We start from the raw sequence: 27273 nt of genomic DNA, 5'->3' as shown, positions 1-27273 counted from the left end.
GAACAAAGACTGTCCTTTCTCAAGGGTACTTACCTCTCAGCCAGCACATCCAGAGGGGGTGTCCCTGAGGCCCACCTTTTAACCATCCAGGCAGCATCAAAAGCAGCCAGAAATCCTCTGCCTACACCAGTGCCCAAGGGCCAGAATGGCTGAAGAACAGAAAATACATAGAAAGTGTCAAGTTTTTTGTCCAGTTAGAAGTATATCCCTACTGCAGTATAGAAGTATATCCCTACTGCAAAGCATAGTGTAGCAACAGCAGGGTTTGAGGGAAACTCACTGGGTGAGCTTCTGCAAGTTGCTCTCTCTCTTGGCTTAAAAGGAAAATAGTAGTAAACTGTCTCTGCAGAAATCTTGACAAAGAAAACTGTAGGATAGGGTTACAATAAGTAGGAGTCAACTTGAAGACACATAATAACAAAAAGAAAAATGCCCCCAAAGGATATAGCACATGTTGGCCTAAAGCTCAAGAGATAATGACAGTAGACCAAAACACCTGCGAACTAGACTTCTGTGTTTAATTTGGCAGATACAGTTTCTTTATGACAGTCCCTCTGTGCACAGCCCATTCCCTTCCAGGTATCAGCTGGTAAGTTGAGCTTTGCCAGATAAAACAGCAGGGAAGAGTAGGCGAGCACAAAAGATGAAAAGCCAGATAGGACAGAATACGTCTCCCAGCTGTTGCATAATCATCAAAGCTAAACAAAGTGCAGGGCTAATAAATTCCATTTGTACTCCCCTCAACAAAAGGATATTCTAAGGCCTTACAACAGGAACAAGAAATGGACTATACTTGGGGGGGGGGGGGGATCTCACAGTTGTGTCCTTTGACTGTACAACTACTTGAAAGGTCACATAATGAAAAACAAGAGTGTATATGTGTTTAAATACAGAGCCAGTGTGGTGTAATGGTTGGAGTGTTAAAATAACTCTGGCGGCTAGGATTCAAATCCCCATTTAGCCATGAAAACCTTTTGGACACACTCTTTCATCCTCAGAGGAAGATGATGGCAACACCTCTCTGAAGAAAGTGTTCCAATAAAATCATGTGATAGGGTTACCTTAGAGTAATCAAAAATTGAAAATGACTTGAAGGCACACAACAGTGGTCAATAACACAACATTCCCTATGTGTATTCTGTAGAAATACAGTCTCAGAAAAGTGTACCATGTGAATATAGAATTTAATTCTAATGCAAAGATAACTGAAGAAGACTGACAATCAAATATGCTGGAGATGTACACAGCTTCCACTGTAAAAAAGGCCCCACTCTTAATACATTTATTCTGGTATTATTAAGGATGTCCTTACCTCCACTAAGCAGTCTCCTACCAATCCAATGAGCAGTTTTTTGCCTTTACAGTCACGCACCAGAGCTGCATTGTCTGAACGGCTCATGCAGGTGAAATCAAACATGTCAACATCAGGTTGACTGCGGTGATTCAGTGCAAATTTCAAATTGGGGAGCTTGTAGTTGGTGGAGAAATTGGCAGCTTCCTTCGCATAAGCAAGAAGAGCTTCCTGATTCACATTCTTTGGAGACAGCAAACTTTCTATGTCCAACTTATCCTAGAAATGAATAGACACCATAATAGCTTTCATAGTAAGAATACTGTCATATGATACAGATTACTGCGCTGGAGACTAGGACACGGAACAATGTCTTCAAACTACAGGAAAGAAGATTTCACCTGAACATTAGGAAGAACTTCCTAACTGTGAGAGTTGTTCAGCAGTGGAACTCCCTGCCCCAGTCTGTGGTAGAGGCTCCTTCTTTGGAGGCTTTTAAACAGAGTCTGGACGGCCATCTCTCAGGGGTGCTTTGAATGCGATTTTCCTGCTTCTTGGCAGGGGGTTGGATGGCCCATGAAGTCTCTTCTAACTCTATGAATCTATGATTCTATGATTCTATGATTCTGATGATGATGATGATGATGACGACGACTATTATTGTTGTTGTTGTTATTATTATTATTATTATTATTATTATTATTATTATTATTATGGAGTTCCTCAACTCTCCCAGATTATTTGGGGACACAGAGATCACAAAGTCAGAAAAAACAATGTATCATAAAATTATAACCCTTTTTCTAACAGGGGTTCTGATAGGTATTCAGCAGAAAAAAAGTGTTTAATTACCCACATGACCAGAGGAGATACATCCTGGCCATCCCACTGTATTACTCAGGTGCATCTTATTTCATTTACTGTCCCTCCAAATTTGTCCCAATTCATATAGTTTTCCATTGCAAGCACTATTCTGAGTCTGGTGCTACTTAGCATCCAAGCTCTAAATGTTACCCCTCCATCACAGTTAGATTTTGGAGAAAGTTTAGTTGTTATACTAGTCCCCAACCTAAATAAATGCCTTTGTTAGTAGCAATGTGCACAATTCAAGGCACTCTGTGTATGATAGAGAGGGAGTCATGTATACACTCACAAAAAGGCAAATAACTCTTGCAGAAAATGATGTCTGCACACTGAGAGCTATCACAAGAAAGGGGTTCAGAACAAAGTCTTCTCCACTAGATACTATTTTCTGTGTGAAGACTGTTTCCTCTAAGGAGGAAATGTTGAAAGTCAGAAACAATAGTCCAATGGATACAGTTCAACAAAGTCTACTTTCTAATTCTGTGAACTGCATAATTCAGTTCACTCAACTTCCTTTTCCACTCTTGAATGCAAATTCACACAGAAACAGATGGTGCAGTTTGTGTATGTCAGCCAGCCAAAAGTACAACTCACTGGCATGTTCTCAATGCACTGCAAAAGACCAAAAAAAATCTCAGTCACCTCCAAGAAACCATGCAAATCAACTCTAAACCTGGAAGGATGTTTCACCTTCAAATGCACATGGATTCAAAAGATGGTTTGCAATCTCCCCATTTTCTACCTGGTACTTGCTGGAGTATCTTGCTTCTCACATACCTTTAAGATGACTCCCTTCTTCAGCAAACTCTGCTTTTTTGCTGTCATGACAAAGTAGTGGGTGTCATCTTTATAGTAGACAATGTTTTCCAAGTCAATACCTGGCATTGTTGAAAGACAAATGGAGGATTAAATCACAGATGGTTATCAATGGCTACTAGCCAATAATAGTATTCAGCCTGGAAAATGCAAGAGGGCCCTGTGGACTGCCCTCTCGGAAGTCCCAGGACTTCCGAGGGGGCAGTCCACACAGAAAGCCCATACTGGATTAGACCTGGGTCTTTCCAGACCCCGGGTTTAATCCATTACCTAATTAATTTGGGACAAAGCAGGAAAACCCTGCTTTGTCCCGAATTAATTCACTTTTACTGAAAGCGTTGTTTGGATGCCTCTGATAAAAGTGCATGAGTTCAAATGTTTTGGGCTCTGGATAGGTCTGGAGAAAGAGTCAGGCTGTTTTACTTCTATGTGTTGGCTGTCTATGAGTTGGATATCCTTGTTATGTTTCATTAGAAAGCATATGATCACATAGTCTTCAAGGCACAAAGAGAGAAGGTAATCATTAATTGTAAGTTGAGAAGCATTCGACTCAGACCTGTTTTGTTATTGAGGTTTTGGAAAAATTTCTGATTGTAGATGCGAGCTACTCCACTGATCTCAGCCACCTCCACCTCAGCTCGGCTGTGGTTGTTAATAAAGTTGGTGGTGATACCGATGGCTAACTTCCCACGAGTCTCCTTCCTCTTGAAGCCTACAATAAACATACAAGAGTATCACCCATCAATCCTGAAGGAAATGAGAAGACTAAAAGTTCAGGAAAAGCTACAACAAGAATGGTCAGGCAGGAAAAATGGGGTTAGTCCCATAATGTCACTACACTTTCAGTAGTGGAAGAATCGACATCAAACCTTTCCTCCACGGCCTAGAATTTCAGGATCCCACCAAATTGATTTCTTCGCATGGGAGCATGATCTGATCTTTGGTCAACTCTAGAATATCCTCCCCAGGAAGACCAGTTTTTGTTGCTATTTAGGAGATGCTTAAAGGCATTCTGACCAATTTAAATTTTGGATAATTTTATGAAGCTCTTTTTTTTAAAAACGTTTATCTGTTGTTATTCTGTTCAGATATTATGCTAGTTTAACCATCTGGAATTTAAGGCCCTTACCACACAGCTATATAAAATCCACACTGAACTGGATAATATGACAGTGTGGACTTAGATAATCCAGTTCAAATAAGATATTGTGGTTTATCTGCCATGATATTCTGGGTTATATGACTGTGAGTAAGGGCCCTTAGTTTGTTGTATTTTATTATTATACAGTGGGCCCTTGGTATCTGCTGCGGTTCAGTTCCAGGACCTGTGGATACCAAAGTCCATGGATGTTCAAAGTCCCATTATATACAGTGCTGTAATAAAATGGTGACTTTTCATATAAAATGGCAAAATCAAGGTATGCTTTTTGGAATTTAGTTTTTAATATTCTCAAGTCACAGGTGGTTAAATCCATGGATAGAGAATCCATTGATATGTAGGGGTTGAATGTATATTTAATTCAGGCTGCAAGGATATACATCCTGGAAAATTGGCTAAAAGTGTACTCCAGGATGATGAAATGCAAGTTAGAGCTCTAAACAACAGATTAAGGATAAAGTTCAGCAGCATGATAGGGAAGTGACTCTCCTGCTCCACAAAATCAGTTTACAAAAGAGTGGGGCTAGCACAATTTATTACACAAAGGCTGCACCATCCCTCATATCTAGGGAATTGTAGGGAAGGTCTGGAAAACATTCTGTAAGAATCTCACAAGAATGTGAGAAATGAAATGAAAGATGAGGGAGGGGATGCTTTTGCGGTCACACAGGCCATTTATGAACTTTGCTTGGATGAGTACCAGCAAATGATGTAACCAGGGCCAGCCCAGCAGATGCTTTCTTCTCCCCCTGCTTCGCATCTCCACCTTGCCTCAAGGCAAGATGCCTTTCAGACTTCTTTTATGGCCCAAGCTATTGAGATCAATGCTTGCTCTTGGTGGTTATAAAATGACAGGGTAGAGCCAAGCCAAGCTGGGCAAGTGCTCTTGCTTTCATACATCAATCCTTTTAAGTATTCATGCACCCTTAGTTTGGGGTTATTATTCTCTTAAAGGGTATTACAGCATCCCAAGGCCAGGGAGGAAGACTCACAATACTTGCTTCTCCCAGGCCAATATTGAGAGTGTGTTTATTGTAGCCCTACAGTATTATTAGGAAGAAAATTGGAGTTGTCTTGCTGTTGTATGCATTCAACTGGCCTTCAATTATGGCTACCCTATCTGAGACTGTCTGAGTTTGATATCATTTTAACTGCAATGGCTCAATGCTATGGAATCATTGGTGTTGTAGTTTCACCCAATCCTCATCAAACTACAAATCCCAGGATTCCATAGCATTGTGCCATAGCAGTTAGAGTGGCATCAAACTGCATTAATTCTACAGTGTTGATTCACCCATAATCAGACACCAAGCTACTCTACCATGCTGACTATCTGCTCTACTTTTTTAAAAAAGGAAAAATACCTGAATATTCCTCAAATCCTGACCATTTACTTAAGCGTTCTCGAACACTGCCTTAACTATAGGCTTTAAACAAGAGCTCACCTTCTGGCACAAACCTGCCGCCGCCTGCAGAGATGAGGACATCAAATTCATACTGACTCAGCGGAGAGGAGCTGGGATGTAATACAGCTCTCCAGCCACTGACTGCAATGAGAAAATTGAATCAAGATCCCTAATGTAAAGACTGCCACTCTCTTATCCCAAACAGTCACGTTCATAAAACAAGTACAGTAGAGTCTCGGTTATCCAATCTCCGCTCATCTGACACTCCGTATTATACGACACTCTGCTCATCCTGATGGTAAAGGTGGTGGTCATCACCTTTGTAACCCCCCCCCCCCCCCCCCACTGTGAAGTCTCGGCCTGTTTATTTCCCAGTTGGACTGTTCCATTTTGCCAAGTTTAGGGGATAAGCTTAGGTTCCCCCTAGAGGCCAAGCTCGGTTGGTGCAGCCCATTCTGACTCAGAGCCAGAATGGGCTGGTGATAGAACTTCTGATCCCATTCTTTGTTGGTCATAGCTTATAGATAGTTGCCAGATAGTGTCTGGTCTGGCCTAGCAATTTGAACAGGCCATTCTTATCACATATTTGCCAAAGTTTATAGATTATAGATAGGTAGTTCATATACATGTAATAGTTAACAGTTATATTTGCCTTAGAGTTTATAGTATATGTAATAAAGAATAGATAATATTTGCCTCATAGAATAGTTATAGTCATACATTCCCCATAGTTTATAGTTATATTTACCTCATAGAAATTATAGTAGTTTGTTACCTCAGAGTTTATATTTCACTGTTCTAACACCATCATAATCAAACTGTACTTTTATACCTTGATTATTCAGTAAACAATTGTTGAATTTAATCTTGTTTTTAGAGTTTTATTTTTGGGGGAATTACAGTAATTAGGGTATACCGATGGTCACTGGGAAAATAGCCAGACACATTTAGTTTCTCATTAGATCTTCCTGGTGTGCCATCATACTCACTCATTCACCTGTCCTCCCGACTGGGTTCTGGTTCTGCAGGAATGAGGGAGAGTGGGTGGCAAAGGCGGCACCAGCAGGAGCCTGGCCTCCCCTTCCTGCCTCCTCCGGGCCCCGGCTTCCTACCCTGCTCGTCCCAGTGGAAAAGGCGGCAGTGTCAGAGGCCGCCTTTGCTACCCTCACTTGCTTGCTTACCCACCCTTCCTTGCTCGCTCGCTTGCTCGCTCGCTCACCGGGCCAGGTCCTGGATCTGCCGCGAAGACCTGGCCCAGTGAGTGAGTGAATGAGGGAGGACAGGCAGGACGCAAAGGTGGCAGCAGTGGCAAAAGCAGGATCCTGGAAGAGGCAGCCAGGCTCCTGTTTCTGTTCCTGCCTTTGTGCCCCCCCCCCCCCCCGCTTGCTCACTCACTGAACCGGGTCTTAGCAGCAAAGCTGGCAGCAGTAGCAGTGCCAGGACCCACAGCCCAGTGAGTCAACGAGCAAGGGTGGGCAGCAAAGATGGCACTGCCACTGCCGCCTTTGCCACCAGGACAAGTGGGGTAGGGAACTGGGGCCAGGAGGAGGCAAGAAGGAAAGGCCAGGCTCCTGCTTCTGCCACCACTTCTGCCACCGCCTTTTCTACTTTGTTTTTTGTTAGTAAACAGACTCATAGCCTGAGTGAGCAAGCAAGCAATCCCTCCCTATTATCCAACATTTTCGCTTATCCAATGTTCTGCCAGCCTGTTTATGTTGGATAACCAAGACTCTACTGTATTCAATAAAAGATCACCAGCAGGGAAGCAATCTAGAAAGAAATTCTCAATCCAAGCCTGTTTGGGTTATTGCTGAGGACACCACAGTATTCTATTCCGAAATCTTAAGTGGCATTGATCTACTTTCCTAGACAATTCTTAAGCTGGAACATTGCTTGCTGAGGGATTATTCACAGCCAACAACTAAAACATAAAATGTATGGAAATGCAACAGGCCTTAATTTAAGTTAATGTATTGGTCGCATGATGCTCTCACCCTGTCCACTGGAGCTGGCTGCTGGTGGAACAAGTCCTTTATACTGCACATTGGTGTGAATCTGAACCCCCAGGAGTAAGGCAACTTTCAGCAAGATCAGCTGCAACTGACGGATACCTGTAGTTGGGAGAAGAGGGAATAACTAAATTGTACAAGTCATGGACGCACACAAATCTGCACTCATTTCTGAGCTTCTATTAAGCAATTATTGCCTTTAAAAGAGGGGTAGAAAATTTGTGCTCTCCAAAGAACAACTCCCATAAGCTCCAACAAACCCCATTAGGAATTTCTAGGTCCTCCAAAGTGAATCTAAGATCAGTGTCTGCTAGAAGTTCTCCAGTGTGCCAACAAGGCACACTGGAGGATGCAGAGATTCTTAAAGAGACAATATTTCATCAGTAAATAGTTAAAGGCACAAAGGTTAAACCGGCAAATGTGGAGAGCCAACTGCAAATACAACAAAACTCTTTAGTCTCCAAATAAAGACAATTTGGAGATGTGTCTGTTTTTTTCTGTGAATTACTTAAAATGGATATTTTGTGCTGACCTTTTCCATATTTATGCCCCTATTCAAATACATAACTGGGACCTCATCATGACTATGAGCTTCCATGAGCTGGTATTGCTGGTTTTCTATCAATAACATATTCTCAATGCCAATCAAAGACTACAACCCCCAGATATCCGCAAACCGGCCTAACTGCTAGGAAATTCTGGAAGTTCTGATCCAAAAAAGTACTGCTTCCAGGTTTTGACATCTGACATTTTATCCACCCTTTCTATCATACTTACTGATATGATCCAAGGAACCTGTGCAGAAGTGGCCATAGAATTTCTTGGCTCCCAATGTTCGCAGGTCCTGAATGGTGAAAGGCCAAAGGTGCAGCACATTGTTCCGGGAAAACGTGTCTCTCTTCTCCAGCACCACCACCTGGGCTCCCAGGAAGGCCAGTTCAATTGCGGAACGCAGACCACAGGGACCTGCCCCAATGATCAGGCACTGGAAAATGAGTAAACCCAATGGTCACTTTGGAAAGTTTGTTGTAAAGGAGACAGGGCACACACGCACGCACTGGCTTCAGCAGGCCTATGGTGCAGAGTTGACCCCATCTAAGGTCAGCTGTCAGCTTAAACAGGACTGATCAGAATTGCATCAAAACAATAGCCACAATATAGCTAGGGTGAGAGATGAAGGAAAGCCCATCAGTCTCACTGTGGCTAAGTGCCCTTCCAGACAGAGTCCAAAATGTGGGTCCTGTTGATCTTTTACCTAAGGAATCCAAACAACACCTCAGGTAACAGAGAATTAACTTGGGACAAAGCAGGAAAACCACCTATCTCCCACAACCCCTGGCTGCCTCCTGGAGCATCATTTCTACGTGCCAGGAGGGCTGCTGGAGAGGAGGCACAGTGGTCAGTAAGTTTTTATTTTATTTTAAGGCTTTTGGGGGGGGGATGGCCCCATTTCAGTGCAGTAGTTAATGCCCTGGAATGGGGACAACCCCCGGGAAAGCCTGATTCTTTTGGGTGCTTGTAGGAACTTAAACCTGCTCCGATGTGGGTTTAGGTCCTGTGTGGAAGCACCCTCAGGCCACTTTTACACTGCTATATAAATCCAGATTATCTGCTTTAAACTGGATTATATGGCAGTGTAGACTCAGATAATCCAGTTCAAAGTAGATAATGTGGATTAATTGCTTTGATAATCTGGATTGTATGGCAGTGTAGAAGGGTCCTAAGGAAGCAAGGACAATTCAAATACTACTTATAATAAGAGAGGGAATCATGCAGCCACCCCAGCGGGTATCTGCACCCATGAGCCCTAGCCAATACAGGCCATGGTGAGGAATGCTGTCAGTTGCAGTCTAACAGATGAAGAAGCACATGATTCCCACCTCAAATTCTAACAATGGACTTTCTCAGATATTGTGTGGCTGAGAGATAACCACATAATTAACAACTTTGTTATTGGAGAGCAAGGTCATGAAACATTTGCCTCTTCAGATGTGTGGGTTCCAACTCTCACAGTATCTTGGCATTGGTCATATTGTTTAGATGGCTGGGGAGTGCAATACGAAACATCTGGAGGAGCAAATGTTCCCCACCTCTTTTGAAGGAGATGGATAATATTTCTTCAAGATAGCATTCTTATTCTCCTGAGAATATAAATAAAATAATTTATTTCAGGGGGAATGCATTTATCCTGCCACTAAATTATTTATATTTAGATTTTGAGTTCCCAGGCAGTTACATAAACATCACTGGTTTTTACATATGCATATGACATCATTGCTGAAAAGTGAAACATTTTCTCTCCATGATGTCTCCATTAGGGCTGTCCAAACACGGAAAAATTTGTTTCTAAACTTGATTCGTTTTTAGGGGTTTTTTGCGTTTTGTTATTTAAAAGAATTCCGAAATTTTCCTTAAAAAAAGTTCGATATTTACGAAATTTCGGAAATCATAAAACAATTATGAAACAATTACGAATCGATTACGAATCGATTCGTTAATGGCGGCCGCGATCGCGCAAAAAACTTCTGAAGCTTCCCTCTCCCTCTGTTGTTGACTGTTGGTGTGATAATTATATTTTTTTTCACTGAGAAAACAAACAGCAACCCTAAAACTTGCACCAGACATGCGGAAATAATAACGAAACATTTACGAATCAATAACGAATCAATAACGAAACAATTACGAAACGAATTGGAAAAATTCGTTTCATTTTTTAGTTGCTCCTGAATGGTTCAATATCGCTTCGTTATAAAAAAAAATAACGAATTTTTAACGAATTACAAAATTACGAAACGAAACCGCCCAGCCCTAGTCTCCATGATTTGTGCTATTTCAAAACCATTCCCTCTTTTTCTCTTTTTCTCAATATAGTTGTTGAAGCAGCATCCTTTCAAACTACTGTAATAAATGTATGCTTCCTGTTTGTTTAAACTGCCAGAGCAAAGAGCGTAACTTGACTGTATCAGCATTTCACATGAGAGGACAAATTAACATTTGTTATACAGCCAGTCCTAGAACCGCTGCTTAAATAGTCCACAAAGGGTTTGTTTTTGGTTTTTTTGCTTTTGCTTTGGTGGTAGAAGGTAAGCTCTTTGCAACACAAAATTAAATTGAATTATCAATTTAATTTGCCACGTTTCTCCAGGAGCAAGACTCAAAGTAGCTTGCAAGGGCTGTACATGTATAATTAAATGTAAGAACAATTACAATTTGTTCATAAAATAAATTAATGGTTTCACTCTAACATGATTTTTAAAATATTTATTTATGTTTTATTTTATAGTTGGTTTTATTGTTATATGCATGGTTGATTTGTGTTGGTTTTTCAAATGTTGTGAGCTGCTTAGGGTCCCATTTAGGGAGAAAAACATAATAATAATAATACTAATATCCACCATTATTCTATTCTATGGTGTCCTGGGAATTGTAGTTTGCGGAGCAACTGATTCACAATTCTAAATGCGCATCCCTACACTGAAAATCCCAGAATACTATAGATTCATGGTATTTATTAATTTATTTATATAATTTTTACCTCGCCCATATCAGCCCAAAGGCGACTCAGGACGGCGAACAATTGGCACAATTCGATGCCATGTATAAAATACATACATCAATAAAAATAAAAAATCACATTACACTATATCTAAAAACATCAAACCAGTGAACAATAAAAATTTTAAAACTATGTAGTCATATTCAGTCCTCATCTGTTCCGTCATCTTAGCCAAATTTCTATGTTCTTGCATAGCACTGCAATTCACCAGCGTAAATGAACCCCTCATCTCCTTTTTTAGATTTCTTTAAATTGTGTTTTGAATTTCCTGAACACTAAAATGCCCTTTTCTATATTCAGCTGTTTCACTTTCAACCGAGTTTCCTTTCTCTGTATAATTAGTACTATTTGCTAATCACCATCAGTATGGATACTGCCTGTTATATTACCCAGTGCCCTGAATGCTGCATCAAACATTTGAGATTTCAAGGGACTAGGCTGAAGCCTGTGCTCCCCAATTTGAGATTACATCCAACAAGTCATGGCATGTAAAAGACCTGTTAGTAGGGCATTCCAACAGCTGTTTTCATACTTCCGAGTTCTGCTCCCAGGGCTTGCAGGCATACATTTAAGGCTTATTCTGGCAATCACTTCAAAAATCAGTCATATGCATTCTAACTTGTTTGAGATAACTTGGCTGGTCATCTTAGATTCAGAGGCATTACATTCAAATTACAAAAGTGAAAGGAGAAGGTAGCTCTTAAAACTTGCAACATTACATGTTCTTTTGAGGGGCAGGGGAGTGATTAGCATTGCTCTTCATTTTAAAAAACATGCTAGGTTGTTTTCCTTTGTGTCAGGATCCACAATGTGGACACAATTGACCCACATACTATCCACAGGTTGCACTTTCTCTGCTTGTGGCAACCATGTTCTGCCTCCTTACCTTGGTGTTGGCACAAGCTGTCCCCTGACCATAATCTCTGTGTCCAGCCTTTTTGTCTAGCTTGGTCCACAAAGCCTTGGCACTCCAATAGTTGAGGCAAGACTTGAGTTTGTGATAGAATTGGAGCTGGCCAGTGTGCTCCAGCCCCAGGTGTTGACACAGTGCTTCAAAATTGTCCAGCACTTCTTTGCACTGCTTGGCATGGAGAAAGGCATCGAAGAGGGAGTGAGACAGATTGGATTGCTCTTCATCCTGTTGGCTCATCCTCCTGGCAATTGAGGGTCAAGAATGATACCTGGGGTGGGGGGGGGGGGGAGAAGGAGGTAAAAGAGAAAACATGAGCAATTCCTATACTTTGGGAAGATCGGAAACTTGGATCTGCAGTACTAGACCTGACCATATGATGCAGTTGCAATCAACTGTGTCTTTCAATTAAGAGAATGAAAAAAAACCGGACGTCTTCAAATTTCTATGTTCTTACATTGTTACACATATTTATTTATTTACTTATTTACTCTATTTGTATCCTGCCTTTCTCTACCCCAAAGGAAACTCATGGCGGCTTTACAGATGGCAACTATTCAATTCCTTTGGACAACAAACAATTAAAATACACTTAAGTTTAAACAATTAAAATTAAATGCACATTAAAACATATAAAACATTGAATTCACTATTAAAATTACACCATCCTCAGTCATAATCCGGGGCTGTTCCAAAGATCAATTGCATGTATTTCGAGGTTATTATTGCACTATAGATTAATCTTCAAAGGCTTGACCCTAGATCCAGGTTTTCACTTTCCTTCTGAAGGTCAGGAGGGAGGGAACCGCTCTAATATCACTGGGGAGGGAGCTCCACAGCCAAGGGGTCACCACTAAGAAGTCACTCGTTCCCACCAGATGTGCCTGTGACAGAAGCGGGACTGAGAACAGGGCCTCCCCAGACGATCTTAATCTCAGTGATAGTTCATAGGAGGAGATCCTGTTTAATATCATTGCTAAATTTGAACTCAAAATACATTCCAATTTAGGCATAAGAGCAGTTCTCAATATAAGAGGAGGTCTTGTCTAGGCACACATAAGTGATTGGTAATAATGATCTAAGATAATTTCTGATTCATCTGAGCAGATCTACATATGCAAGAAAAGCAGATGATATGTTCAGACTGCACCACTTTAGAATGAGGGAAAGGTGGATTTGAACACTGTCCCATTTACAGCACACACAAAAATGAATTTCCAGGAGTTGAAAAAAATGTGTCAAGAATGTTTACTTAGATGCTGATGTATTACATATGAGAAATGTTGTTACTGTTACGTATGGGGGGAGCATTCAAGCATATAAATCCTGATTGCACTTGGAATGTTCCAAGAAACACTGTGCCAAGTTTTCATTGGGATAGTGAACTCGCATCTCTTCAAAAATGCAGGAGCCAATCTACTACTTCTACTTGCCATTGTTAGTAGTCAGTAGAACGACTCAGGCTTTTTGACTAAAAGACTTTCGCTTCCCAGGTTTCTTTATGCTTTTAGGTTCCCACATACCTCTCTTATTCCTTTGGCTTTTGGAGACAGGCTTTTGCTTGACTACAGTTTCCTAATCTCAAAAAAGTTATTGAACTACAGGAGGACACACAATATGGATGGGGGGGGGGGGGGGCAGATGCAAAACCTTGCCACAAAACCAGATGCCAACTCTGCCCACAAATCTACTTGGGAAATGTCATAGGGCCTAATCATATCATCTACAATACTGGACCTGCTTTCCCTTGCTCATCTTCAAATGTGATATATGCCATTCTCTGTCAATAATACCCTTCAGAACTCTACAATGGGTAAATAGGCCAGTCTGCACCAGAGGATAAATGGGCATAAAACAGACAATAGGAACAGGACAGGCATGTAGCCGGGGGGGGGGGGGGGGGGGGGCTTGAGGGGCTTCAGCCCCCCCCCCCCCGAAATTCTCATGGTGGTTTGCGAAAAGGCCTTTCTGGTGCATTATTTAAACTGTTATGTTTATTCATATCATGATCTGATCACCATACTCAGTATATCCCATATGCATGGGGGTATTGGGGTAATGATACAAAAGGTTTGCTAGGCTAGACCCTCTTTCACTCAGACTCAGCCCCCACCCCGAAACTCAGCCCCCCCGAAACCCCCCTGAAAAAAATTCACACACACATCCCGAAACGAAATCCTGGCTACGGGCCTGGAACAGGAGTACATAAAACCAGTTGCAGAACACATCAACTTTCTTGGGCATTCTGTCTCTGTGCTTAAAACAGCTGTCATTGAACAAATAACTACAAAAGAAAGAGGAACAGCCGAACTGGAATATATCCACAAATTCTAGTCCATCAACAATGGGTTGAACAGAGACAATGATTTCCTGGCACACTACATATATTATAACTCCTATTGACACCCAAGCCTCATGAGGGCTCTCTTGGCTGGTTTATTAAATTTTCTTTCTGGTTACCAGCCAGCAATACACTGCATTCCAATAATTCTCCACCATTCGTAGGGTTATCTACTCATCTTGGCTTTAGTCAACATCTCCACTCGTGTCTTTGTCCTCCAATAACCAGAATTAAAACTGAGCTTGTCACCCCATCAGCATACCCACAAGTTTTGCATTTCTGTGGCTATTCATATAGTCTACTCAGAAAGGCACGTTCCTAGGCACCAGTTCACATGCATTTCAACAAGTAGACTAAATCTATGAGAGCTCATGTTACGTTTTTCTCTCAGTCTCAAAAGTGCCACAAGATCCCTTTGAATACCAATATTTCAGGCTAGCACCACTACATCTTCTTCCTTTAAGTTAGGCTAAAGAGCGCTTACATCGTTAAATGTTCATCTTGTATTTTTGCTGCTATACAAGATCATGTGTTGTTTTCTTTGTTCATGACTAGGCCTATTATAGTCCAGTGGTTGATATACTGACCTATGAATCAGAGTCACTGTGGCAGTGTTTCAAAAGTCTTGGGATGAAGCCATGGGCTAATTATATGTTAGATTCCGATTCATCATCAGTTTCAGCAGAGCTGCCATTCGGGGAAACAGTGGTCTTCCCTCTTTTTGCCTAAGATGTTATCTCATGAAGCAAAAGAGCACACAAAGGCTTCAGACCAGAGATAAGAACTTGAGATCTAATTATCCTGAGCTTAAGTTCAGGTAGTGACAAAATGCTTTGGCCAGTGTGTTAAGCTTGGTTAAGAACAAAATCATTTCTCTTGCTATTCCAACCTGCACAGGTCATGGAATTTTGCTTTGTGTCTTCAAACTGACTCTGATTCACACTGAACTTATCTTTGGAGATTTCTTGGCAAAATTAATTGAGAGGAGGTTTGTCCTTGACTTCCTTTTAGGCTGAAAGAATGTTACTTTTTCATAATTCCCTCCTGGCAAATTAGGTTGTCATGATTACCAAGACACACACAATAAAAGCAGTTTCTCTGGGTGATACAAGAGCTTTGAAAAGTTAATCTTTGTACTACAATTGCCAGGATTTTATTAGCTTTATCTATTTAATCAGACATGCTGACTATGAATTTCAAAAGAGTTAGTTTTTGAAGCACTGGGCCAAATTTTGCATCAAACTATGTTTAGAAGGAAGCCATATCAGGGAAGACAATTGGAGGCAGGAGCACTATACCAGAGACCTAACCAAAGTGCAGAAGTAGTTGTGGTTCCTCAGAAACACACACAGCAGAAATTTTCCATATTTTCCCTTAATTACCACATCAGTATCTACACAGCTCCCAGAAAAACCCTTCACCAAGGAGATACCCAGGTTCTTCCTTTGAATTCAGTGTGAGATCAGAAGGAGCATGTTGGGCAAGGTCTTATGGTTCTGCCCATGCTTTGGAAATAAACCATGGAGAGGATGCTTTGATTCCACCCAGAGTAAAAGTTGTAGTTCAGTTGCATTATGTTGACTGAGGGCTGTTCCAGACAGCACCAAATCGTGCACTTTACTCAGGGGCAAAAAAAAAACAAAAACAAAAAAAAAACACGCTGGGACCCGAGAAGATGTCTAGATACAGATCTGTTGGTCCCGGTATTTCTGCCTCTGTTGTTCACACTTGCTGCTTTGTTGTGGGATTTTGTAGCTCCCAAGATGGTCACCGCAAGACTTCCACAGGAAAATTCAGTGGTTTATTCTTTTTTTAAATTAGGATGTGAACATGTGAAGATGCAAATCATTGTATAAGTTCCATTCCTGGGTTATATAAGCAGAAGGGACATCTGTGCAGATAGAGTGATGTTCCTGGGTTGTACATATGTGTTCCTGATTGCTCTTGTTGTGAATTAAATGTACAGTGTTGACTAGGGGGCCACAACTTCGACCTGGCCAGAAAAAATGTGCCCTCCACATGTTTCATGAAGTTTCTGGCACACAAACAAAGTTTTCGCCTTATACTCAACTGTCATCTTCTTTTTAGGAACTGACCAATCAGAAACAGACATCTAAAACCTGGTAACCAAGCCAAATAAAAAAAATCCCATAATTTACAAGTGCAGGGACCTATAGAAATTTGAAGATGAGGATGTTTGGCTCAGAACGGGGATATTCCTGCTCCTGAAAATCCTGCATTTTTTGCCATTTGTAGCTATTGCTTCTGTATTTACAGGAAACAGCTTTTGGCCACCCTCCTGTTTGCTGTGGGAGCTTCTGGGATAAAGGTAATGTCTGGATGGGCCCTGATAGTTGGCAACACCACTAACAGTTGGAAGCATAGGGATAGAAATAATGTAACCCTCCAGATGTTGCTGGGCTTCAACATCCACCATGGACTACAACAGCTAGTTATGGGAACTGAAGTCTAATAACATCTGGAGTTTCAAAAGATTACCAGGATAGTGTAGATGCACAAACTAAAAATGGGAGTGGGATCCCTTCTATTCTACCACAGTTTTTAAAAAGACAAATGTATGATGGTTAACACATGCAAGATTATTCAAAAACATGAAGTGACTACATTTGTCTGTATTGGTAAACTACAGAGGAACTTCTAGAAAACCCATTGACCATGTTGGCTTGAGGTTTCTCAGTGGTTTCAAGCTCCATTTGATGCTAGTTGTGAATTTAAACCAATACGCAATGTAGCCACTTTTATTTCAGAAACCAGAAAGGTATGGAAGTGCAGTCTGGAATGAGCTTCCAATAAAGACTGGAGACCTGCACTAGTTTTTTTTTAGTTTTTTTTTACTGAACAAATGCTCCTGGCTGCCTTTGGTCATTAACTGTAAAGTTATTTAAAACTGATGTTGTGTTTTAGGATGTTAAATAACACACACACACACACACGCACACGCACACACACACACACACACTCCAGCTGTTCCAACATGGCAAGGATAGTCCCAATTAATCCTGTCATTCTGGGCCCCTTCTACAGTGCTCTATATCCCAGGAGCTGATCCCTGATTATCTGATTTAAACTGCATTATATGAGTCTCCACTGCCAGACAATCAGGAAGAAGAAGTTAATCTGGGATCAGATCCTGGGATATAGAGGCAGTGTGGAAGGGGCCCTAGTTTTTCAACTGTTTTGAGATGTCCCAGTTTCTCTTTTATCCTTCCACTTACCTCCTTTGTTCTCTGCTTACTTCAATTCCTGCAAAATGAGTTTAAAGTGCAAAAAGTAGTTTGTGCTCTATTAATGTGAGGGAGAGAGAGGCCCCTTCTACACTGCATATAATACAGATTATACAGAATTGGATTATATGAGTCTATGTTACCATATAATCTAGTTCAAAGCAGACAATCTGGATTTTATATGGCAGTGTAGAAGGGGCCAGAAAGAAAAGAAGAAGAGAGGTAGAATCTTACCCATTTCTGTAAGCTTGGGCACAAGAAAATTGTGGAAGTCTTTCCTGGCTTGCATGTTCTTCCTCGTTAATAACTTTTGCCATCTTAGTTGCACTTTGACATTGCTTGGCCACATGTGTGTCAGTTTTCCATGTGACATGTTGGATGTTATGTGTCTCAGCACTTCTTACAACTACCCTATAAAGTGGGTTATCACTACAGTAATCCCTTCACATTCACTGTGTTTAGTGGCACAAGTCTCCTGTGGAAATGAAAAACTGCAAATAAAAAAATGCTATATTTATACTAAGAGAACACCTCCCTAGGAATTGCTAGGTTCTCCAGCTATGACTCTAGCTAGGTTCCCCAGCACAATTCATTGCTCTATCAGTGATTGACCAATGAATTGCAGTGGAGGCCCTAGAGTAGCTGTTCTCAACCTGTGGGTCTCCAGATGTTTTGCCCTTAAAATCTCAGAAATCCTAACAGCTGGTAAACTGGCTGGGATTTCTGGGGGTTGTAGGCCAAAACACCTGGGGATCCACAGGTTCAGAACCACTGCCCTAGAGAGTCCTAGAGAGGTGTTTTCTCTAGGAATCTCCAGGCCTGAACAGTTCCCAGTCCTCTTTAAAGACCGACTTGTGAAATGGCAGGATGTTTCCAGCCATGAAGTAGTGGGAAAAATGTGTACAGAATGAAGAAGGAGGGTTACTCAGGAAACTGAGGGACTGTGGTTAGAAAAATGAGCCAGCTCTTTTGTAATGCTTCTATGTGCCCTGTCTTGTGTCATTGCGAATAAAAACAATGCTGCTCCTAAACTTAGGCAAGTCATGTATGCCAAATACATGAACGCCCAGTAAGCCTTTTGTTACAAGCAGAGAGGCGCCCTATTAAAATTCACCCCACACGTGTACACATTAACTGTTTACTTTTTTTTCCATTTGCTAAAGTCTTTTATATTCCTTGACTCTTCTCTAAAGTCTCTTCTTGTCGAGGAATTATGTATTTCTTACATAAGATTACTTGGGAAAATTGAACCTAAAGTGAGCACCAAATTTTTCACTGATCATAGAATTATAAAGCTGTGTAAGGGAACATAATGGAACTCCATATCATGTAGGAATATACAACTAAAACTCCCCCCAAAAGATGACCATTCAATCTCTATTTAAATACCTCAAAAGAAGACCCACCCACCCCACCTAATGAGACAGTCAATTCCACTGTCAAAAAGCTCTTACTAACAATATTTTTTTTCCTAATATTTCAATGAAATCACTTTTCTTGACATCTGGATACACTGGTTTGCATCTTTGGAGCAGCAGAAAACAAGCCTGATCCTTCTTCTATGACATTTTCAAATATTAAGTTGACTATCATATCAATTGGCTGATGCAATGTGGTCAAAGAAAGGAAGGTATATACTCCAGACTTTGGGGAACATGAGGTAAGTATGGGATGTGAAAGGACTAAGAGGAAAAGGAAGTCCTATTTCTGCTTCACGCAACTTCCCAGCTATTTCTTGAGCAACAGTGTGTATGGGTGAGATTTTCTGATGAGTAGGTCTAAATATCCTCAAGGTACCACAGCCTATCTGATCTTGGAAGCTAATCAGGGTCTGCTCTGGTTAGTCCTTAGAGGGGAGAATACCAGGTAGGTACTACAGACTATATATATCAGACAAAGGCACTGAGTATTACTTTAATAAGAAAATCCTATTTTTTTATGGGGTTGCCAAAAAAGGCAACCGGAAGACACATATACATAGAGATTCTTGCTCAGGACTTTGCTCAATGTGGAACTCTCGACTTTTCTCAAATACTGTACCATCAGAAACAGAACCCCCTCTCTGATATATACATTTATTCACCTAGCAATAGATGAACAGTACAGTGGACAAAGGTCTATATCATGAATTTCCACCAACTGTGGGTCTTCACATCATATACATAAAATGATGGTATCATGAATGTGTCCACTTACATGTTCCTGCTAATAAATAATATGAGATATAATTGCCTGCTTTTTGGCATCTGTAGTAGCTTCTGGAACCAAATCACTATAGATTCAGAGGGGTTACTGTTATTGGTTTTATGCTTTTCAATATTTTTAATGCCACAGAAAACTATCATCATTCTAAACAGATTATTAACTGTGCTTCATCGCATAATAGTCACACCAAAATTGGGGGGGGGGGGGGAGGGGCTATTATGCAATGGCAACTATTATGCAGTAGAAAAAGCCTCATTAGAAGGGCTTCTTTCACCACATAACAGGCAGTGTGAGGGTGTAGCTGTGCAGGCAGATGATACTCCACTCTTTGGTTGAATGGCCATCTCTCAGGAGTGCTTTAGTGGTATATTCCAACATGTTTGCAGCAGTCTTCCAAGCGCTGGGACAAGCATTTGCAGCATGATCCCGAGGGAGATTCCCAGTTGCCTGCCCTCAACAGAGGCAATGACTGTGGGAGAACTCAAGACGTCACTTCTAGTGCCTTGATCTGCAGCACTTTGGAAACCCTCTGGTTGGAGTATTTCCAGGCTGAAAAGATAGGGGTTTGGGTAGATGGTGTAATCAAAGTTAACCCTTACAAGAGAGCCCTATCACCGTAGTTATGCCCAAGAACACAGGATCACAAACAACGGTCAAAAAACAATGGTCAAAAATATAAAGTAATATACATATATACAATAAAACAAAATGGCATGTGTCAGGAAACGTTCATATTGGAACCTTCAATGGATAGGACATAACACACACCTAGATTTATCCCATCATGTCCCTGAATCCCAATTTCAAAATTTGCTCCAATTAGCCTCCCTAGATTTCATCATGATTTTGAGATCCCTCGGCAACGACATGTCCAAGAGAAGGCTTTTAAAAAATTGGACGTCATCCAAAGGCCAGGTTCCAGCTCTTTCTGCATGACACATACATTTTTCCCACAAGGGAAATGCTCAGCTTCCCTCTTCCCACCCATTATCCTGAAAACATAAAGAAAATGCATTTCATCGTACTTTGCTTGCAATATTACCTGATAACAAATAAACTCTGCAGTACTTTTAGAAACTTGCAATTTATTTTAAGAATTGTTTATACATTTCCTGAATGACTAGCTTATTTAGCAAAAAGCAACAATAATCACTGAATTCCTGCCTTCCTTCACATTCCAGCTTGTGTGCCATCTTCTCAGACATCTTGCATTAAACAGACTTGAAATGCAAAACATATGCACCATGCAGAGGCCTGACAGCCCACTGAGTCATGCCATGTGGAGGAGGAGACTGTATACACTCAGGAGCTCTTGGCACATTTTTGTTGAGTTATTTCTCTCCTAGTGTGGTGTAAAACTATAAAACACTAAAAACTACTTTAGAGTAGAGATTAACAACTTGTAGACCCCATCTCCATCAACTGACTCGAGCTGATCAAAGTTTTCTAACAACAACATCTGGAGGGGGGCATATGTTCCTCACATACATACATTTCAGGATTTAGATGTTATCCCTAAAAGCAAAGCATTAAAAGAGTTATATAGTATTGCATTTATGCTAAGTATGATGTTTCAAATGTTTGGCAGAAACCAACCTTTGATTATTTCAACCTGTGTTGGAAATTTTTTCTTTATTCACCAAACAAGCAATCCTGTAATCCCTCCATGTATTATTAAGCTTTGCTCACTTTTATACAGGTAGGAGGCTGTCCAACTACTTCTGAGTAGTTGGACAGAAGGAACCAAAAGAAAAAGTCACAATTAACAAACAGGATACAAATCAGAAAACTTTTTTTATCCGAGTGGGCATAGGAAGGCTGCTGGAAGTTGATCACAGAGTCATAGAATCATAGAGTTGGAAGAGACCTCGTAGCCATCCAGTTCAACCCCCAGCCAAGAAGCAGGAAAACCACATTCAAAGCACCCCCAACAGATGGCCATTCAGCCTCTGTTTGAAAGCCTCCAGAAGCCTCCAGAGAGTCACCCTGAAGGATCTACATATTATTAGGAAAGTGTTCTCTCAGGAAAAATTAGCAATTTTTTAGTTCGTTGTTTTTCACTTTTGGTTGCACCCTGTATCCCTAATTCCCACAAATGTGAAAGGCTGACTGTACTCTAACCTCTGGTTTCTTCATTAGATTGAAACCTCTTATACACAGGAGTCCTGGTTAGGTGCTAAGCAATGAGAATATAGCTGTGTGCACAGACTTCCCTGGCTGACATTTCACATAATAATAATAATAATAATAATAATAATAATAATAATAATAATAAATTTGTATTCCACCCTATCTCCCCAAGAGGACTCAATGTGTTATTAGAGTGAACTTGAACCCAATCCCACTCCTCTCCTGTTCCGTGTGTGCCCTATGGAATGAGCAACCCTTTACTGTTTTATGATGTAACTTAATCTCCCCTTCTGTTTGGTATTTCCTTATTCTGCCCATGACACCAGTATACTGCCCATGACACCAGTATCAAAGGTCTTCTTCCTTTCCCTTTCATTCTGTGTTTCCTTATATTCCTGTTCATCACTAGATTCTATGCATGGAGGAAGGGAGAGCTCTTCTATTCAATGTGGTGTTGTTTTTCACACAGGACTTTGCACTATGCAGGTAGTTAAGCAATATATTTAAATTCACGAGGGAGATGTTAGACGTCATCAGCCACATGCTCATCGAAGCATATAACTTGGGCTTGGAATAACATCCTTTGGCACTGTTGAGTAAATTTCAAGAAATCAAAAGGTGTTAAATCTACCTCTAGACATAAAGGAAAGATGAGACTGTTGACCACCCTTGAGTTATTTATGTAATGTCCTAAGCAACCGGTTGTTTCCTCAACCAATAAATACTTGTGATAATAATTACAGAGACAGGTTTGGCACAGCTTGTTAAACACTCTGTAGCAGCAAGTGAATGTACCAAGAGTGTGCCAAGATAGCATTTGTCTTTGTCACATTTTTCCTGTTCATTAAATTCATTAGACAGAGATGCATCTGGAAGAAATAACTACTGGAACAGCTGTAGGAAACCATTTGACCTTAGAACAACTCATTTGTTATTACTGCATACGTAAGGAGTCAGAGTACTACTGCAGGTAGCTATTTTGAACATGCTTTTTTCTACAATGGTCCTAACCCCCAGGCTATCCGCATGTGGTCTAATTTCCAAAGGTGCCATAGAACTGTTTTTCTTTTGCACTCATGGATACTCAACATTTGTAGAACTCAAGCCCAATCAATTTTTTAAAATTAAATGTAAATTTTTGAATGTTTATAACTGTTGTTTAACTATGATTGTTTGAGTTGATGTTTGGCATCTAATGGTTGCCTATTGTAAAGTCACCTGGAGTCCCCCCTCGGAGTTGAGAAGGATGGGGTACAAATGCTTGAAATAAATCTACACTGCCATATAATGCAGTTTAAAACTATGTTATGAGAATGATGTAGACTCATATCATGAAGTTCAATACATTTAAACTGCATTATTTGAGTCCATGCTTATCATATAATGCCCTGAGTCCCCTCAGGGAGATAGATGCAGGATATAAATAAAGTTTTTATTATAATGCAGTGTTAGAGCCTTCCAAATATTTAGTAATGTCACCAGGGCTCCAGCTCAGTATCATCCCAGACCCTGAGGTTACTCAGGTTCCTGATGAGGTCAATAAGCAATAAAGTGCCAGCCACAGTTGCTCACAATAAACACACACAAAACATACAGTATCTTCTTTTTGAAATTAAGGAGCTATTCTACTAGCTAAAGATGTGCACATTGTTGTTTCCTCTTGGCTAGAGCCAAACTCATAAAAAATAGAGAATCTGCACTCTCATCTCCTTCTCAGATATGACTCATGAAAACTGGGGATCTAGGGCCACTTCTGCATTATCTACTCTGGAACCATGCTGGGTGGGGTATTCCAAAAGTTCTAACTCTGGAAGGTAACTTTCGCAACCTGACATCATATGCAAAACTACAGATTAGTATATTCTTTACCAAAAGTCTGCTATGAGCAGAAACTACGACATCATAGTCACACAATGAGATAGCTAACAGGAGTAAGCAATCTATGATAACTGATCTTGAGTAAGTGTTGCTAAATATGTGGTCAGGAAAATGATAGCATCCCAGATACTTTGGAATTTTAATTCCAGCAGTCTAGGCCAGAAACCTAAAGACAATACTGTGTGTGTCAAAAACACGCAGTATTGCTGCATTTAAGAAACTCTTGCCCAAGGGAGTTCACAAAAGAAGTGACACATAGGGATACAGACAACCTACCATATTTCTCAATGCAGTTCGGTGCAAGTCGAAACAGGAGTTACATAGCTCCTGTGACCATACGCTTAGCTGTCACAACTCGCATTTTCGAAATTTGGTCCTTTGGTTTTACTCAAATTCAGTTTAAGTAAAACCAAAACGGCTATTAATACTGTTTTTTACTGTTTTAATGAATGTTTTACTTATTGTTTGAATTGTTATTATATTGCTCTGTTATATGTTGATGTTTTTGATGAGATGTTTTGCTAATGATGTACTGCGGATTATTTGTCACTATGTATTTTGCACCTGTTTTTCTATGTTGTACACCGCAATGAGTCGCCATTAGGCTGAGAATTGCGGTATATAAGCGTAGTAAATAAATAAATAAATAATAAATATGTAGTGGCATCAAATTGCTGCCAAATGGAAGTCATCCTGAGTCCCCCTTTGGGGGTTGAGAAGGAATGGGATAGAAATACCAGAAAGAAAAAAATAAGTAAATAAATTTACTATGAATACAAAAGTAAATCAGTATCTCACTCATGAGTGCACCAGGCCATCTACTATTGGGCTAATTCTACAAAATGCTAATCTCGATCCAGCTCATATCCAATTCTATTTTAATCAAACCAAATCTTCCTTCTTTATTTGGAATTAGTGCAGAATATTGTTGTGGGGAAAGAGTATTGGGAACTCTGTGCAACAGTACTCGTCATGTGCTTCTAGTTTTCAGTCAAAGGAAGCTATTTAACCTAAAGCATGGCAACACAAGGGATGTCAAAAGGCCTAGATATAAGCCTTGATTACAGTACAATGGGTCTGAAGCTCTCCATATTATTTTTAACGTTCTGATGCTATGTTGGCAGATACATATGACTGAGCTTTCTCTGCAAAAGCATACCAACTTGAACTCCCTCCTGAGGAAAGTCAAGCTGGCCTTCATTCCTTTCAGTCTCCAACAAACAGTTAAGATTATGCTCTTTTGCGTGGCTCTGAAAATTAAGGGCCTTTGATTTTTCATCATCTAGGGGCTGCTGTAGGTCAATAGAAAATAAATAGCTTCAGCAATAATGAATACATAAAATAAAATAAAGCTCATCAGCACCTAAAGTAATTTTGACTTTGTCCTGAAATAAAACAAACAACTCTGCTGTTCCAAGAGATTCAGAAACACCATATTTATTTTTGCATTTTAAAGTCACTTTATAAACTTTTCTGAAGGAGGAATTCTACACCAAAGGAACTAAAGCTATCTGTCTGTAGCCACATTGTCCACCACACATTACTCCATGAGGTTGTGTTTGTGAAATAATTGGCTTTTGAAGAAGGTCTCATGGTATATATAAAGAAAGTATACATGAAGAAAGGCCTTCCTTCAGAAACCTGATATGAAGCTGCGAGGACCTTAAAATATCAAAAAAGCATTCTACTATCTATATCCTTATTTTTTATCAGTTATACTTTGCAAAACAAGAAACCCAAATCCACCTCCATAGTCTTTCTCACTTACAAATTCTCTATCCAAACTTGTTTACCAGGCTGGCCAAGTTTCATTGACCAAGAACCCCATCTACAAATCATAAACTAGTTCTGGGAGTGTGTTGCAAAATATTTAAAATATTTTGGGTTTTTTAAAAACCTTGGGAACTCAAAACAACAAATTCTTACTTGCTCAGCAATGAAATCTAGCTAGAAGATGGAAACATTTCCCACTTCCTCCTCCATAGTAAATACAATGATCTGTGAGAAGAGAAAGCAAGTATCAAGGTTTAGCCATGCTTATCTATAACTGTTATTCTTACCTTGGTTGGATATTGTAATACAGATAATTCACTTCTTTGGCAAGCAACAGGGGAGAATGACAACAGACTCACCATTGCTCATAACAAACTCATCATGAATCACTCCTATTGACATAAGGATATCCTGGAACAATTTCACCAACTCAAGTCTTAAGAGATGTCAAAACAACCCCATTGTGGGGTAAGAGGAAATTTATTCAAAGTTTTTTCTTCATTGGAACAAGCCCTTAGGAGCTTGAAACAATCTGCATAGAAAGTAGCTTGCTGGGCTTACTTAGTGAAGCATTTCAAAGAGTCCCAAGGAGGTATATTTAAATATTAAACCTTTAGTAGATAACAGAATAAATCACAGAGGGTGATTTCCTTCTTTAGATATAACCTGCCATGTGAACAGTTAATGGTGCCATAAAGTGCATTTGTTTCTTATCTATCATGACTATTCTGGTAAAGAGATACACTCTCCTTCCATTCAACCAATTACAGCCTGTTTTCTATTTGTATCTAGGGAAATGCCAAACTTTCACAAATGATGGTGATGAATGACCACATCTAATTGCAATGTGGTTTTAAACATATCAATAGGAGATACATTTTGCAGCATACTGATCGGCAGGACAACTGACATACTGCCCAAAAAACCTACAACTCTGACATGCCTACATTAGTAATTATCCCTTTTATATCCTACAAAAGCAATGCCCTGCTATTTTCCTTAAAGTGTCAGCATTCTCCCCTGTTGTTGCAAGCAATATCAGAAAGGAACAGGAAGCATTTAGATTTATAAAACAAAGTGCAGGAGAAAGAGGAGGAGGAAGCCATAAGCCCGAGACTTTATTCTGTTTTCTGCAAATGCATTTAATGCTAAAATATGTCATATAGTCCCCCAGGTATTAGACTGCAATGCCTATCGATCGTCATCATTGGCTATGCTGGTCAAGGGTGCTGGGAGTTGATCTGTAGGGCTTGCACATTCCTCACCTCTAGTTCAACACTATGACAGACGTGTCTATAATATAGGTTAATGCAGATGCAATAAGCACATCCGGCATAAAAGCAAAGGTTCGTTATTAAGACTTCTCCATGCAATCTGTGAAAGCATCTTAACAGCTTAATTTAGACTTAATGAGAAATCCTGTGCAAGTTTTTTTTTTCTTATTGAGCACAAAGGCACTCAGAGGAAATAGGCAGATGCTTATTCATGAAATGACAGGGCTTTACTGAAAATCATTCGTCACTTTCAAAAAATGCCACAAGTAAGTACCCCAAGCTGGATTTGTGCTTTGCCTAAGCAGATTATTTTCAGAAAAAAATGAAGTCACTAAATAAAAGATTTAAAATATCGTGGAAATAATTAATTATTGATCCCTCCCATGCTCAGAATGATTGTGCAAATGCTTTTCGCA

At 40.2% G+C, this 27273-nt stretch overlaps 1 protein-coding gene across 1 annotated transcript in view; it reads right to left on the bottom strand.

Moving 5' to 3' along the window:
• Positions 1–27273, bottom strand: part of MICAL1 (microtubule associated monooxygenase, calponin and LIM domain containing 1) — a 64708-nt gene that overhangs the window by 29064 nt on the left and 8371 nt on the right. The window contains exons 2-9 of the mRNA XM_060773203.2: positions 11988–12282; positions 8323–8530; positions 7531–7647; positions 5576–5677; positions 3528–3683; positions 2933–3033; positions 1313–1570; positions 34–149 (exon numbers count right to left, since the gene is read on the bottom strand). Coding sequence (XP_060629186.2) covers positions 34–149; positions 1313–1570; positions 2933–3033; positions 3528–3683; positions 5576–5677; positions 7531–7647; positions 8323–8530; positions 11988–12251 — 1322 coding nt within the window. The 5' untranslated portion in view covers positions 12252–12282. The remainder of the gene's footprint in view (positions 1–33; positions 150–1312; positions 1571–2932; positions 3034–3527; positions 3684–5575; positions 5678–7530; positions 7648–8322; positions 8531–11987; positions 12283–27273) is intronic.

This window comes from Anolis sagrei, chromosome 4 (assembly GCF_037176765.1).
Source record: "Anolis sagrei isolate rAnoSag1 chromosome 4, rAnoSag1.mat, whole genome shotgun sequence".
In the NCBI taxonomy this organism is placed as follows: Eukaryota; Metazoa; Chordata; class Lepidosauria; order Squamata; family Dactyloidae; genus Anolis; species Anolis sagrei.
The sequence above is the reverse complement of the archived record's forward strand: the minus strand, read 5'-3'. Positions and strand labels throughout refer to the sequence as shown.